General features: G+C 42.5%; 1 protein-coding gene across 1 annotated transcript in view; it reads right to left on the bottom strand.

Moving 5' to 3' along the window:
* Positions 1-16,025, bottom strand: part of LOC120985895 (ADAMTS-like protein 5) — a 65,953-nt gene that overhangs the window by 37,574 nt on the left and 12,354 nt on the right. The window contains exon 2 of the mRNA XM_040414107.1: positions 5,744-5,813. Within this exon, the coding sequence (XP_040270041.1) occupies positions 5,744-5,813 (70 nt within the window). The remainder of the gene's footprint in view (positions 1-5,743; positions 5,814-16,025) is intronic.

The following is a 16,025-nucleotide window of genomic DNA, read 5'->3' as shown; positions in this document are numbered from 1 at the left end:
ATGAATGTTACCTTTCACTTAGTGACCCTTTTCTTTCCTTCTGGAGAAAAGGAACATTTAATGCATATGCAAATGAGTAGTTAAGTGCACTGAGGCTGCACCTTTGCTCCCCCTGCTTCCTCTGCCAGCCTCTCCCACTCTTTTTTGATTGACAGGGCCAGTCTCCTGCATAGTTATGACTTGGCCCTGCCAATTAAGGAGAGGGAGGGGCTGGCAGAGGAAGTAGGAGGAGCAAGGGTGCACATAGTGGCCTAGGTCTGTGCTCGGTGCACTTAAATGCTCATTTGCAGTTGGATCAAACATCCTTTTTCTCCTGAATGAAGCAATCGATTGATAAGTAAAAAGTATAATTACATTCAGCCAAGCTAGCCCTAAAAGGCACTGTGCCTGCCTATAGTAGCTTCCTTTAAATTTCCAATGGTGTTATGGGGTATTCAGCCCTGCGGGCATATAACATTGCTGCTATCAGTCACATCATGTTTACACTGACTATGTTGTGAAATTAAGCTTGGGCTGTCTGACCCATAACATAATCTTAAAACACAGTTCTCCAGAAAGACAGGACCCGGATTTATCACAAGTGAAAAAACATGCTTCCTTTATTTCCAAAGATTGTAAAACATGGATTTGCTGACTGAAAGACAAATAATACAAGCGTGCCATAACACAGTGAGACTTCCAGAATCTGTATGAGTAGTGTAAGAAAAACAGCCAAATACTCCAGTGACAGGAGCGTCAGCATCTCAAATCTGTAACGAAAGCTCTGAACCAGAAAATCTAAAACGCAAACACAGAATGTGACGGCTCCAAACAGTCAACTTTCCATCATGATCCCATATCTCCAGCTGTAATGTCATCCAGGTTGTGACGCCACAAAGTCATTTTACTATTCCGCTATGTTACTACTACTTTTCCAGTTTTAAATAGCAAAGTTTGGCTTCTCATCTTCTAAGATAAGGCTACTTTCACACTTGCGCTTGGTGCGGATCCGTCATGGATCTGCACCGATAATACAACCGCATGCATCCGTTTGTATTATCTTTAACATTGCTAAAACTGATCTGTCTTGAACGCCATTGAAAGTCAATGGGGGACGGATCAGTTTTCTATTGTACCATATTATGTCATTGAAAACGGATCCGTCCCAGTCGACTTACATTGTGTGTCAGGACGGATCCGTTTGGCTCTGCATCGTCAGGCGGACACCAAAACCAAGCGTTTTGGTGTTCGCCTCCAGAGCGGAATGTAGGTGGAACGGAGGCAAACTGGTGCATTCTGAGCGGATCCTTATCCATTCAGAATGCATTAGGGCAAAACTAATCAATTTTGGACCGCTCATCTCCGCTCAAAAATCATGTTCTGAATGGACACCGAATGGACCCCATTATAGTCTATGGGGTCTTTAGGCTCCATTACGCTCAGTTAGGTCTCAGTTATCTGCAGAATCCGTCCTTTCCGTTCTCCTGCTCCTCAACGGAGCCGGAGAATGGAAAGGAGAAACGGCGATGTAAACGAGGCCTAAGGCTACTTTCACACCTGCGTTCAGGTGTCCGCTCGTGAGCTCCGTTTGAAGGGGCTCACGAGCGGTCCTGAACGCAGCCGTTCAGCTCTAATGCATTCTCAGTGGAGGCGGATCCACTGAGAATGCATCCGCCTGCCAGCGCTCAGCCTCCAATCCGCTCAGTGAGCGGACACCTGAACGCTGCTTGCAGCGGATCTGTCCAGACTTATAATGGAAGTCAATGGGGACGGATCCGCTTGAAGATGACACCATATGGCTCAATCTTCAAGCGGATCCGTTCCCCATTGACTTTCAATGTAAAGTCTGAACGGATCCGCTCAGGCTACTTTCAGACTTAGAAAATTTTCGAAGTTATAATGCAGACGGATCCGTTCTGAACGGATACAAACGTCTGCATTATAGGAGCGGATCCGTCTGATGAAACATCAGACGGATCCGCTCCGAACGCTAGTGTGAAAGTAGCCTTAGATGTATAGATAGAGAAATTTCTAGCTCAAATGAAAAAAATCATTAGCAGCTATCAGTCACTGAGTTCTCCTGTCAAATTCTTAAATACTCCATTCATCCCTTTCAGTTAAAATTTTGCTTCTATAATCTAAGCTTTACAGGAGACAAAAAAAACCCCACAAGACTGGGATAACACCTTCTGCTGCTAGACTAACACTGGTCCAAACAGTAGACATTATGGTGTCTGAGGTGCCCAATTATAAAGTCTAACATACAATGAAGATGAAAGCTCTCATTTTTGCATTATATGCACATAGATGAAAGCTTTCTTGTATCTATAAAGGCAATTTTCATTTCCAAATGGGAGGTTACACCCAAATTACCTATAAAGCTGCAGCTTGAAGAAAAAAAATAAGTGTTAAAAGCAAGTTGTTTTTTGTTTTTGTTTTTTTCACAAGTAAAAATGCTTCACCCGCCCCCAGGTCACAGGTTATTAGTCACTTGGATAAAGCAGAAAATGGTGGACTTTGACAGGATTTCACTCTAAGTCTACACTTTGTACTCACCTGTAAAGTCTAAGAGCTTTGAGAGGATGATGACGCGCTCACACCTCCGGCAGCTTTTAGAAGTTTAATAAATTCAGCAATAAACTGTGCCTTTCAAGGTCACCTGACAGGTCACCATTACTATACAATGCAGATGCTGTAAACCGCTGGGAAATAGCAGATGTAAGGATATTTCTGGACTTCTCACAAATGAATGATACTTGGAAAAGTCTTATTAGAGACAGCACTGAAGGGGCTCTTACATACATGGACTGAGCAGGTAAATATTAGGAAGATTGTTCTCGATAATTGGCGTTAGCTCTTTCCTAGGGACCGATTATGGGGAACGAGCGTTTGTATGAATGTATGTTCCTGATAACCGGCCCGTGTAAATCCACCATTAAGCTGGGTTCACACCCGCGTTATCACTTCCCACTCTACTGCTCCAGAAGTGATGGCTTTAGCACATAACTGAAAAAACAGAGCAGAAAAGACCCCATTGACTACAATGGAGTCCGCTCAGTTTTCATTCTGGATGCTGCTTTTTTACCGGGCTTTTTTTGCCCAGTCTTTTTGACAGAATCTGCAAATGGATCCTCCAATGCAGAAGTGAACAACCCCTTAGAAGGACTGTCTCATAAAGGCAACCGCTGTCTGTATGCCCTATTATAGCACGTCACAGGGATGTATCCCATTTAAGACACCTCTCTATAAGCCAGAACAGAAAACAAATCTGTAAGAGCATACACGCTCTGGCGGACTCAGGCCCGTCCATGAAGTATACGGCTGTGCCAGCTTCTATCTAATTAGGAAGATGTCTACATCAGACAACCCATTCAAATTGGTACTCCAGAAAAAGTTTTTTGCACAACATCCCCAGTTACAGGGGGAATCTACCTAACTACAGTGACAGCATCCAAGAGCTGAAATCCCAGCACAACCACCAGGAAAAATAGAGATAGTGGTCTCACTGCTGTCTCTATTCTATATATATTGAAACGGATTCCTTCTTCTCTACAGGGTCTCCCGCTGTCAGAGACTGAGGCAGAGTCAAAGATCACTCATGCTGTAGATTTACAATGTACAGATTTTAAGGGCCTGGCCCACCTGCCATATATATGTATAGCAGGTACTTCATGGAGTTACGTCTTTTTTCAACCATATTAACTATGTAACAGGCTACTTTCACACTAGTGTTTTTATTTTCCGGTATTGAGATCCGTCATAGGGTCTCAATACTGGAGAAAAACGCTTCCGTTCTGTCCTGAACAGAACGCTCCAAAATGCATTCCGTTCTGTTCTCATACCGGAGAGCAAACCGCAACACGTTGCGGTTTTATTTCCCTCATGGGATGCGGAGCAAGACGGAGCCGTCATGACCCACAATGCAAGTCAATGGGGACGGATCCGTTTAACTCCGACACAATAGAAAATGGATCCGTCCCCATTGACTTTCAATGGAGTTCATGACGGATCGGTCTTGGCAATGTTAAAGATAATACAACCGGATCTGTTCATAACGGATGCAAATGGTTGTATTATCAGTAATGGTGGCATTTTTGCTGAGTCTTGCCGGATTAAGCAAAAACACTAGTGTGCAAGTAGCCTTAACTGGTTAAACATTAAACCCATATACAATGGTTTAAAATGAACATTTCATATAGACACTGGATTTTATGCTCATAGCTTTTTTTCTTCATCATGAATCCTTCATTCGTCTGACCTATTTGCCTTAGGAGCCGTTCACATCCCTAGTGAACATTTTGTTTCCAGATTCAACAGATCACCTCCGGGTCCCTATTAATTATAATGGGATCTGGCGGTGATCCGACCACTTTCCGGCATAAATGCAGGGTTTCGGCCAGAGAAATACTGCTGCTTTTAGCAGTTTTTGTCCTGACAACAGCCGGCATTTGTGCCAGATCATCTCTAACGGAGCTGTGAATGCAGCCTAAGTAATCAAAACGCAAAGGGTATGTTCACATGGAGTTTCTTTGGCACGTATTTTAGTGTGGAGTCTGACCAAAAAATTGGTGTTAATCTTTCCCCCTGATTTCAATGGGGAATCTGCATGTGAATTCACACTGTGCGTTTTTATTCTTCTTGTGGTTTTAAAAACCACAAAGCGTAAAAAAGAAGTAACTTGTCCATTCTTGAAGTGGATTCGGCATGAAATCTGCTTCCAGGATTCCCATTGAAATGGACAGAAATGAAAATCTATATCAAAACTACTGTAAAAAACACACGGAGGCAAAAAAAAAAGCTTTAAAAAAAAACTGATGCGGATTCTGCATCTGTGTTTTTTTTTCAGCACAGAAAATACTCTATGTGGACATACCCTTACGGAGGTTATCCCACCATTAGAAGTTAATCTGTGTATTAGACTCTGCTTCTCTTTAGCAGTCCATGGAGCTGAATAGAGTACCAATATGCATGCATGATAATGGTGACTCCTGGACCCTGTTCTCGTGATCGTGAGGGTCCCAGCGGTCAGACCTCCACTGATCAGATACTTGTCACCTATCCTGTTGAAAGGTGATAAGTACTTATAGTGGGACAACTTGAAGGGGTCCATGATTAAAAAAAACATGGCTGCTTTCTTCCTAAAACAGCACCACCCCTTCCCCTAGGTTGTGTCTAGAATTGCAGCTTGTCTCTATTGGAGTCAATGGGACAGAGCTGCAATACCACATACAACCTGTGGACAGGGGTGCTGTTTTTGGAAGAATGCAGCCACATTTTTCTAATCCTAGACAACCCAACTAGTAGGCAAATGAAATGATACCTTTGTTAGCTAATAGTAAAGAATAGATAAAATTTACTCAAAAAGGATTTTCTCACTGGATCTAGCCATATACGTTTTATTAACAGGTGATGAGAACATCTTCTACCTCCAGTATTTTTGCTATTGATGGGGGTCACCCTTCATAAATATCCTTCATATTTGTAAACTTTTGACCTGGGAAGTATAGTGTATCAAACTCTCTCTATGAAATATGCCTCCTGCCATTCTGGATCACATTATATAACTCGACTTGACATCTGAATAGAATGTAACCTGCTCAGTGTTGATGGCTATTTTACTTCTAAATGCTTGGTTGGTCAAAAACAAAAGGAATGAAGACAGACACGCAAGATTTTAATACCATAACCTCGGTTTTAATGAATAGTAGCGAAAATGGGCATCAGTCTATGCCAGCTTAATAGAGCGGATTCAGCTGTACTGTACCTGGCTGAAGACTGGAATAATATGAAGAACCAAAAGCGCACACAGAGCAGCCAAACAATGATGTGCCAACCTGCAAGGGATAAAAGACCCAGTAAGTAAATGAAGACAGACGACTGATAATAAAATTATTGCATCATTTTTTACAAAAATAGGAGGTGAATCAGAGAAATGTAGGAAGATTATTTTGTAATTTTGACAGGTAAAATACCTGCAGTGGGCACCATACAAGATTATTGCAGAACGTACCTAAGTGATCTATTCTCCTTAAATGGGGCTGTCCAGTAGAAATACCTAATTAAGTTTGTGTAAGAAATGTAAATGATTAATATACTTTATTAATCAAAGGTTCACCCATCTCCCACTGCCAGCCCTAAAGCTCATGAAACACTGCTGTCGCTCCCTGAATCTTTGTACTTGTAAAGGTGTTACATGTTGGCCAATGGGAAATTATTAAATGCCCTACAAATACTATGTTTTTTGTAGTAGTGTTTTAAGTTTCCTATAGTTTTTTGTGCCATGTGCATTCTCTGGTGTGGATTTTTTTCAGGCATTTTCCCATAAAAATGCTCTATAAGAAAAACAAATATTAGAAATAAAACCTTAAAGGGGTCGGCCACTTTCTGGTTGCTGTTAACCAATGTGTTTGTAACAGGATTATGTGGCAATTATTAATATAGTCTTTGTTGAAATTCTGTGTCATTTTCTATATTTCATAAGGTACTCATAAGGTATGAGTATGTAAGGCTGGCGGGCGCATGCGCTGTAGCGAGACTGAAGCCGGCTGAGTGTACGAGCCGGAGCCGGGATTGCGCTACAGCAGCCGTTTACTGCGCATGCAGGCTGAGAGCGCGGTCCCGGCACTGAGATGCGGCGTGTCAATCAAGGCGGCGGGAGGCGGGGAGAGCAGGATTGGAGACGCCTAGGCCGCCGCCCCCCTTGACTCCAAGCCTGACTCGGAGACAGCGCCAACCAACATTAAAACATAGTTTTTAACAAGTATGAAGAAACACAAAGAGGCAAGAAAAACATGATTAGCAACACACTGGGGGATACTGTAAGGTACTGTGGTCAGTTTAATATGCGTTTTTCAGGTGACAGGTTCCCTTTAAGCAGATGGGTATTTCGCAGACAATGTACATACCTATTTAATACTTTGACATAAACTATAGGTCTATATCATGTACACACTTGCTGCTTGATTAACCTATTGGATGGGTCTATTAGATGATACATATGGAGTATCTAAATATATTTTCCTTGTTCTGCATATTGTTATACTTGAGAAACACTGCATATTTTATTATGCTGGCTTAGAAACATTTATTGGAAGTATAAAATACTATTTCTGGTATATCGTATTTGACACCACAACAAAGTCTGCAGATAAATGAGCATGGAAGCATCTGGGAATGTAAAATCCTGGTCACTTCCCTGCTCTACTCATTCCTGCTTCTAAACTTATATTAGAGGTATGCTGGTCATGCTGTATAAGAGAAGCTCTGGAATTCAATTGTACGTATGTGTATTTTACCAGAAAATGTATTATTAGCAGTTATCTTAGCATATGTAGCTCAAAACATGATGGTAGAGTGAAGCCCTTATTAACCCTGTCAGCCCAGAGATGTTTAAAGATATCACTTGACCTCAGTTCCTGTAATTCCCCGCCATAACAGCCTATTAGATTGACTACACATGAAAGAAATCTTCCTGATTGGAGAGATTAGGCGCTAAAGCAAGTACATGAAAAGACGTGTACTTTGTGGTTGCATGAAAGACTGACAAGTTGATGCTATGGTGTCATGAAGGCCCTCTGGACAGGAACCATTTAAAACCTTTAATTCCACTAAAAAAGCATTAAATGCTCAGAGAATGATGCTGAAAAGTTTTATGTTACATGGTATGACAGACATTTCCACGTCCTACTTCAATTCTCCCATAATATCACTCAACTTAATTTTCCCAGTTCCCATTACAATAAAGCTTTGATGTCCATCACACATGTATCGATTTCCAACCAATACACTTTACGCTTCTGCAATTACTGGGATAAGAACGTGGTTCACACAATGATACCTCAATAATCCTATACACCAGGTCATCACTTATGAGAAGATACCAGATATGTTTATGATGAAAGCTAAAGTGACATGTCCTCCTTGACCTGTCCTAGAGTTCAGCTTTGAAATCTTATCAGAACCAGATGTGACTTTTCAATTCTCTCCCTCTCTGAAATCATACTACCCCAACCTAATTTCCTAAGAAACATCAACACCTCTCTTTAATTGTCATTAGTCTGTGAGTAAAGACTTAGCTGGGATGTGAACCCTTTGGAATGATATGGATTTCTGCACAAATTAGTCATACAATGTGATCTGATCTTCATCTAAGTCACAACAATAGACAATCACAGTCTGCTTAGACTAATAACACAAAGAATTAAATGTTACCATGTTTTTATTGAACACGCCATGTACCGTAAACATTCACAGTGCAGGTGGAAAAAGTATGTGAACCCTTGGATTTAATAACTGGTTGAACCTCCTTTGGCAGCAATAACTTCAACCAAACGTTTCCTGTAGTTGCAGATCCAACGTGCACAACGGTCAGGAGTAATTCTTGACCATTCCTCTTTATATAACTGTTTCAGTTCAGCAATATTATTGGGATGTCTGGTGTGAATCGCTTTCTTGAGGTCATGCCACAGCATCTCAATCGGGTTGAGGTCAGGACTCTGACTGGGCCACTCTAGAAGGCGTTTATTCTGTTTAAGCCATTCTGTTGTTGATTTACTTCTATGCTTTGGGTCGTTGTCCTGTTGCAACACCCATCTTCTGTTGAGCTTCAGCTGGTGGACAGATGGCCTTAAGTTCTCCTGCAAAATGTCTTGATAAACTTGGGAATTCATTTTTCCTTCGATGATAGCAATCCGTCCAGGCCCTGACGCAGCAAAGCAGCCCCAAACCATGATGCCCCACCACCATACTTCACAGTTGGGATGAGGTTTTGATGTTGGTGTGCTGTGCCTCTTTTGTTTCTTCCAAACAACTCAACTTTGGTTTCATCTGTCCACAGAATATTTTGCCAGTACTGCTGTGGAACATCCAGGTGCTCTTGTGCAAACTGTAAACGTGCAGCAATGTTTTTTTTGGACAGCAGTGGCTTCCTCTGTGGTATCCTCACATGAAATACATTCTTGCTTAGATTTTTACATATCGTAGATTCGCTAACAGGGATGTTAGCATATGCCAGAGACTTTTGTAAGTCTTTAGCTGACACTCTAGGATTCTTCTTCACCTCATTGAGCAGTCTGTGCTGTGCTCTTGCAGTCATCTTTACAGGACGGCCACTCCTAGGGAGAGTAGCAGCAGTGCTGAACTTTCTCCATTTATAGACAATTTGTCTTACCGTGAACAGCAAGGCTTTTGGAGATACTTTTATAACCCTTTCCAGCTTTATGCAAGTCAACAATTCTTAATTGTAGGTCTTCTGAGAGCTCTTTTGTGCAAGGTATCATTCACATCAGGCAATGCTTCTTGTGAAAAGCAAACCCAGAACTGGTGTGTGTTTTTTTATAGGGCAGGGCAGCTGTAACCAACACCTCCAATCTCATCTCATTGATTGGACTCCAGTTGGCTGACACCTCACTCCAATTAGCTCTTGGAGATGTCATTAGTCTAGGGGTTCACATACTTTTTCCACCTGCACTGTGAATGTTTACATGGTGTGTTCAATAAAAACATGGTAACATTTAATTCTTTGTGTGTTATTAGTTTAAGCAGACTGTGATTGTCTATTGTTGTGACTTAGATAAAGATCAGATTACATTTTATGACCAATTTGTGCAGAAATCAATATCATTCCAAAGGGTTCACATACTTTTTCTTGCAACTGTATGTACATATCATATTAACACCATGGCCAGCAAATAATCAATCAATCTTGTGCCACTGATGTGGTCCCTGAAATCAGCATTCATAAACTGAAATGTAACCATCAGTATATTAGAGCTAGAAAGTGTTCCTTTAGGTTTGCTAGTTACAATTCCCCAGGTAAAATGCCAAGAGAGACTCCAAGGCACAAGGACATACGAGCTTGAAAATGGTCCTGTATAAAAGTTGCCTTTTGGTAAAAAAATAGAATAGAAGGAGAAACTTAGTAAGTCTTTATGGGTTTGAGTCTCATACTTTGGCCCCTAACAGAACCAGACACAGTGGCAGCATAACAGAGCTAGGCACAGTACTCATAATACAGTCAAGCATTGTGCCACCATAGTAAGGCCAGGTGCAATCAGGGGCGGACTGGAAACTTAAAGTGGCTCTGGAAAAAATACTAAAAGTTGCCCCATTTTGTAGTTGGGTCCAAATTGATGGAACAAAGGGCCAGCTATACTATATTGTGGAACATTATAAAATCCAAACAGAGCCAAATACCACAATCCATCGCAAAATACTGCCATCAGCAGCACAAAATACATCCCCAAAAACTTCCACTGGCCGGTTGTGAGGAGGGCTTAGGCGGCCCCCTGGGCATCTCCCCACCGGGAAATTTCACTATAATGTCTATGGCCAATAAGCCCCTAGGTTCAATGACACAATTACATGTGACTGGCACATAAGGAAGAAGATGTCTACATGGAGATTAGTACATCTAGAGAAACTATAATGTATTACTTCACATACTTAAAAGTTCTAGATACCTTTGTGGATGTTTTCTTTATTATTGCATTCTATTTTTTGGGTAGTGCTGATAAAAAAAAATAGTCAACAATTTTTTCTGTACAGCCTTCAGTTTTTACTGATTCTGACGTCACCGGCCTAGGAAGAAGCTGTGACTGTCACCAGAGTGCTGCGACCTCTTCAAACAGCTGATCAGCAAGGGTGCCGGGAGTTGGACCTCCACCGATCAGATACTGATGACCTATCCTGAGGATAGGCCATCGGTATAAAACACTTGGACACCCCTATATTCATGCACAGTGTTTCAAAGAGTTAAAGGGCAAATTGAAGTGTGTTGGTCAATTGACGACCTCCTGCTGGTTTATGGCTTTTGTTTGAAGAGACTGAGGATGATCCTTTGTTAAAGGGGTTATCCATCCGCGATGCTAGGGAGGCTTGTTTCAGTCGCATGCCTGCTATAGGCCCCCCCTCCTCCCCTCTCGACGCTGGATGTTTTCATCTGCACGACGGGAGATGCAGTGGCGGCAGTGCAGGCTTCAGAAGCAAAGCAGGTGTCGGGGAGCTGGGTAAGAACAACCTCTGTGCGGGGCCCAGATGGATGGGGAGGCATTTTAGGGGTTGGATAACCCATTTAACCATCTTACTGGGTAAAAGAAATATAGAGTGTATGTGTTTTCCCAGAGAAGGTTTTTTTTAAAAAAACACCTGGATATGAGTGGGGGAGAGTCTGTGAGACTGGGGCCATACTATAACATGAGAAGTTAAATCACAGCTCCCTGGATAAAGGACATAAACTGAATGCCAAGCTCAGCTGGCAGAAATACCTGAACCCCATCTTTTAGCAACAAGCGTTTCATTTTTATGTAATTCCCTTTGTATTGTTACTTTCTGTAACATTAACTTGTATGCACTGCTGTTAAATCATAATAAACCGTTACTTTGATAGCTGCTGTGTTGTCCTGTTAATGGAACCTGGTTATATTTAGTATTGCAATGTGTAAAGCAGTATATTGGCTCAGCTGCAGAATACCAGGGAGTGGTGCCCTCTGTAGTTGCTGCTGCATGGGTGAGAATATTCCTAGCAGCAGGTAAGGGTGGGGTCCCATAGAATAAAGTAATGTATCCAGCTTTTTATAGCCTTGAGTAGTGTGGGGGAAGCCCTTGGTATTGACCGACAGGCAAGCGAGCATAGGCCAAGCAAAGAAGTGAAAGGTGGTGTCTGGTATAGTGTGTCTTGCCCTTTAAATTAGTTTTTATGAACTCTCAAGGGACCAGGGGTCCACTCAGATTTCAATGAGAAGGAGAAGGAACAGTCTGCAGACTCTACAATGAAAAAAAAATCACCCAAATGTGTCCCCAGTCTTTAACCTCTTTAGGACACAGGGCGTACAGGTACGCCCTGATGTCCTGGTACTTAAGGACACAGGGTGTACCTGTACGCCCTGTGTATTTCCGATCACCGCCGCGTGGCGGGCGGTGATCGGAACCTGGTGCCTGCTGAAATCATTGAGCAGGCACCTGGGGCCAATGCACGTGTAGGCGATCGCAGCAAACCGCAGGTCAATTCAGACCTGCGGTTTGCTGCGTTTCCAGGTTATTCGGGTCTCTGAGGACCCGATAACCCGGAACAAGATGGTGATCGGTGGTGTGATATTACACCACCAATCACCATCCTGCAATCCTGAGAGGTGATGTGACATCACCTCTCACGATAGCCTCTGATTGGTAGGGTGGGCGGGCGGCGGGAGGTTCAAATCATAGCAGCGCTCCTCTCCTCCTCCTTTTGTGTCCGGGGAGCAGAGGAGAGAGGAGCACTGCCGCTGCACGTCGTCGAATCTCTTCACCCCCATCTGTCCATGCATCACCCCATCTGTGCCCAGCACCCGATCTGTGCCCCAGCACCCCATCTGTTCAATCAGGTACTTAGGGAAAGGCTAGGGAAAGGTTGGGTTTGGCAGGGATATAAAGGGAAAGTTAGTGGAAGTAAAAAAAAAAAAGTTTGTGATTGCATCAACCTAAATCGGGTGTCTGGGGTCCACAGCACAGCTGTGTGATCCTAGACCCCCCAGGGGTGCTGCAGCTTGCCCCCCTCCCACCCACAACATTTTTGGGGCGCAGGCAGTTTTTTTTAGTTTTCTTTGTGCGTATGCTGACTGTGGCTGGCACTCTTAGCGTCCGGCCACTGTTAGTGCATCGCACACCCCACCGCTGATCAACTTCCGACGGTTGATCAGCGGTTTTGATTTTTTTTATTTTATTATTTTTTAACATTTTTTGCCCTTTTTTTAGTTAGTCTTTTTTTTTTTGTCTGTTAGGTTTAGGGTGAGTTCGCGAACACCCGTGCCCCCACACACATGCACACTCAATAAAGATTTACACGCACGCGCACACACACACGCAGACACACACTCCCCTATGGCCCGCCGGATGTTCTCGGCCGAGGAGGCATACGCCCAGCTTGCCTCCGAGTCCGAGAGTCCTAGTGAGGACGAGGATGACCCCACTTTCCTGTTGTCATCTGCGTCCTCCTCATCATCATTGTGTTCAAGTGGAGACTCATTTTTCGCCAGTATGTTCCCTCAAAGCGGGCGAGGTATGGCGTGAAGCTGTACAAACTTTGTGAGAGTACCTTAGGGTACACTTACAAGTTTTGTGTGTACGAGGGGCGAGATTCCCGTATTCAACCCCCAGAATGTCCCCCCCACTCTGGGTGTTAGCGGGAAACTTGTGTGGGACCTTATGCACCCACTGCTAGATAAGGGTTACCACCTGTAAGTGGATAACTTTTATACTAGTATCCCCTTGTTCCAGTCCCTCGCCGCCAGATCCACATCCACTTGTGGGACCGTGCGGAAAAATCAACGCGGCCTCCCTGCCCACCCTCTCCAGGTACCTATCCCCAGGGGTGAGACCCGTGCCCTTACCAGTGAAAAACCTGTTGCTGGTCAGATATAAGGACAAGAGGTATGTCCTTGTACTGTCCACAATTCATGGTAACGGCATCACCCCTGTCCCTGTGCGAGGTACCGCGGCAACGGTCCTCAAGCCCGATTGTATCGTCGACTACAATCGGTATATGGGAGGAGTTGATCTCTCTGATCAAGTCCTCAAGCCATATAACGCCATGCGCAAAACCCGGGCATGGTACAAAAAAGTTACGGTCTACTTGGTGAGGGTTGCCTTGTACAACTCTTTTGTGCTGTCTCGGAGCGCTGGCAACACAGGGACATTCCTTCAGTTCTATGAGGCAGTCCTCAAGGCCCTGATCTTTTATGACCGGGAAAGAGCAGGCAGGAGTACCTCGGGAACTGGAGGCGCCCGGATCGTCCCTGGCCAACACTTTCCAGGTGTGGTCCCCCATACTGGAAAGAAGGGACGGTCCCAAAAAAAAGTGCAGAGTGTGCTGCAGGAAGGGGATATGGAAGAACACCACTACTCAGTGTGACACGTGCCCCGATCATCCGGGCCTCTGCATTGACGGTTGCTTCAGGGAGTACCACACTTCCATGGAGTTCTGACAATCGGATAAAAAACTGGTTCTCAGAGTTGAGACACTAAAACAAAAACATTTTTTTTTCAAAAATATTATTTAGTAAAACTAAAATAAATAAAAAAAGTAGACATATTAGGTATTGCCGCGTCCATAATAATCTGCTCTATAAAAATACCCCCCCAACCCCTCAGATGAACACGGTCAAAAAAATAAAATAAAAACGGTGCAAAAAAAAAGGTTTTTTTTGTCACCTTACATCACAAAAATTGTAATAGCAAGCGATCAAAAAGTCATATGCCCCCCAAAATAGTGCCAATAAAACCGTCCTCTCATCCCGCAAAAAATGAGCCCCTACCTAAGATAATCGGCTAAAAACAAAAACAAAAATGACTCTTAGACTATGGAAATACAAAAATATTTTTTTTTGTTTATAAAAAGATTAAATAGTGTAAAACATAAATAAATAAAAAGTTGACATATTAGGCATCGCTGTGTCCGTAAGAATCTGCTCTATACAAATACCCCCCTAACCCCTCAGATGAACACGGTAAAAAAAAAAAAAAAAAAAAAACGGTGCCAAAAAAGCTATTTTTTTGCAAATTTTCCATTTTAATCCGTTTTTTTCCAATAACAAAGTATGGGTTAACAGCCAAACAAAACTTAATATTTATTACCCTCATACCGCAGTTTACAGAAACACCCCATATGTGGTCGTAAACTGCTGTATGACCCATTTGAAGCCCCCCTGATGCACTCCTAGAGTAAAAACTCCATAAAAGCGACCCCATCTAAGAAACTACACCCCTCAAGGTATCCAGAACTGATTTTACAAACGTCGTTAACCCTTTAGGTGTTCCACAAGAGTTATTGGCAAATGGAGATGAAATTTCAGAATTTCTATTTCTGGTAACCTTGCCTCACAAAAATGTAATATAGATAAACCAAAAATCATATGTACCCTAAAAATAGTCCCAACAAAACTGCCACCTTATCCCGTAGTTTCCAAAATAGGGTCACTTTTATGGAGTTTCTACTCTAGGGGGTGCTTCAGGGGGGCTTCAAATGGGACATGGTGTAAATAAACCAGTCCAGAAAAATCTGCCTTCCAAAAACCATACGGCGCACCTTTCCCTCTACGCCGTACTGTGTGCCCATACAGTATTTTACGGCCACATATGGGGTGTTTCTGCAAACTACAGAATCGGGGCAATAAATATAGCATTTTGTTTGGCTGTTAACCCTTGCTTTGTTACTGGAAAAAATTGAATAAAATTGAAAATTTGCCCAAAAATTTAAATTTTCAAATTTAATTCCTATTTGCCAATAACTCTTGTGCAACACCTATAGGTTTAACGACGTTTGTAAAATCAGTTTAGAATACCTTGAGGGGTGTAGTTTCTAGAATGGGGTCATTTTTGGGTGGTTTCTATTAGAAGATTTGCTTCTAAACTTCTAAGCCTTGTAACATCCACAAAAAATAAAATATCATTCCCAAAATGATCCAAACATGAAGTAGACATATGGGTAATGTAAAGTAATAACTAATTACTATGTATTATAGAAGTAGAGAAATTGAAACTTAGAAATGAGCAATTTTTTTTACAAATTTTTTGTAAATTTTGTATTTTTTTATAAATAAAAATGAATTTTTTGGACTTCATTTTACCAGTGTCATGACGTACAATATGTGACGAACAAACAGTCTCAGAATGGCCTGGATAAGTCAAAGCGTTTTAAAGTTATCACCACTTAAAGTGACACTGGTCAGATTTGCAAAAAATGGCTTGGTCCTTAAGGTGAAATAAGGCTGTGTCCTTAAAGTATAACTGTCATATTATTTTATTTTTTTTGTATTGGATTGTGGTGATTAATATCACCTTGGTGGCCCTATTTAAACTTTTCACTGTGTATTCAATTACCCCTTAATTCCACATTTTTGTTCTCTGTACTGCCTACTTTTACCTGTGCTTAAAATAGGGTTGCTAGGCATGGTCCAACAGAGGACGCAGAAGCAGGCTGCGTGCAAGGTCACATTACTGACAGCCAGGGACTGTAAGTAAATGATTAAAGCCAGGTCCTCCCCAGCAGCTGATAACAGTGCCTGGGCTGTGTG

Source organism: Bufo bufo, chromosome 1 (assembly GCF_905171765.1).
Source record: "Bufo bufo chromosome 1, aBufBuf1.1, whole genome shotgun sequence".
NCBI classification, from domain to species: Eukaryota; Metazoa; Chordata; class Amphibia; order Anura; family Bufonidae; genus Bufo; species Bufo bufo.
This window is presented reverse-complemented; position numbering and strand designations above follow the sequence as displayed.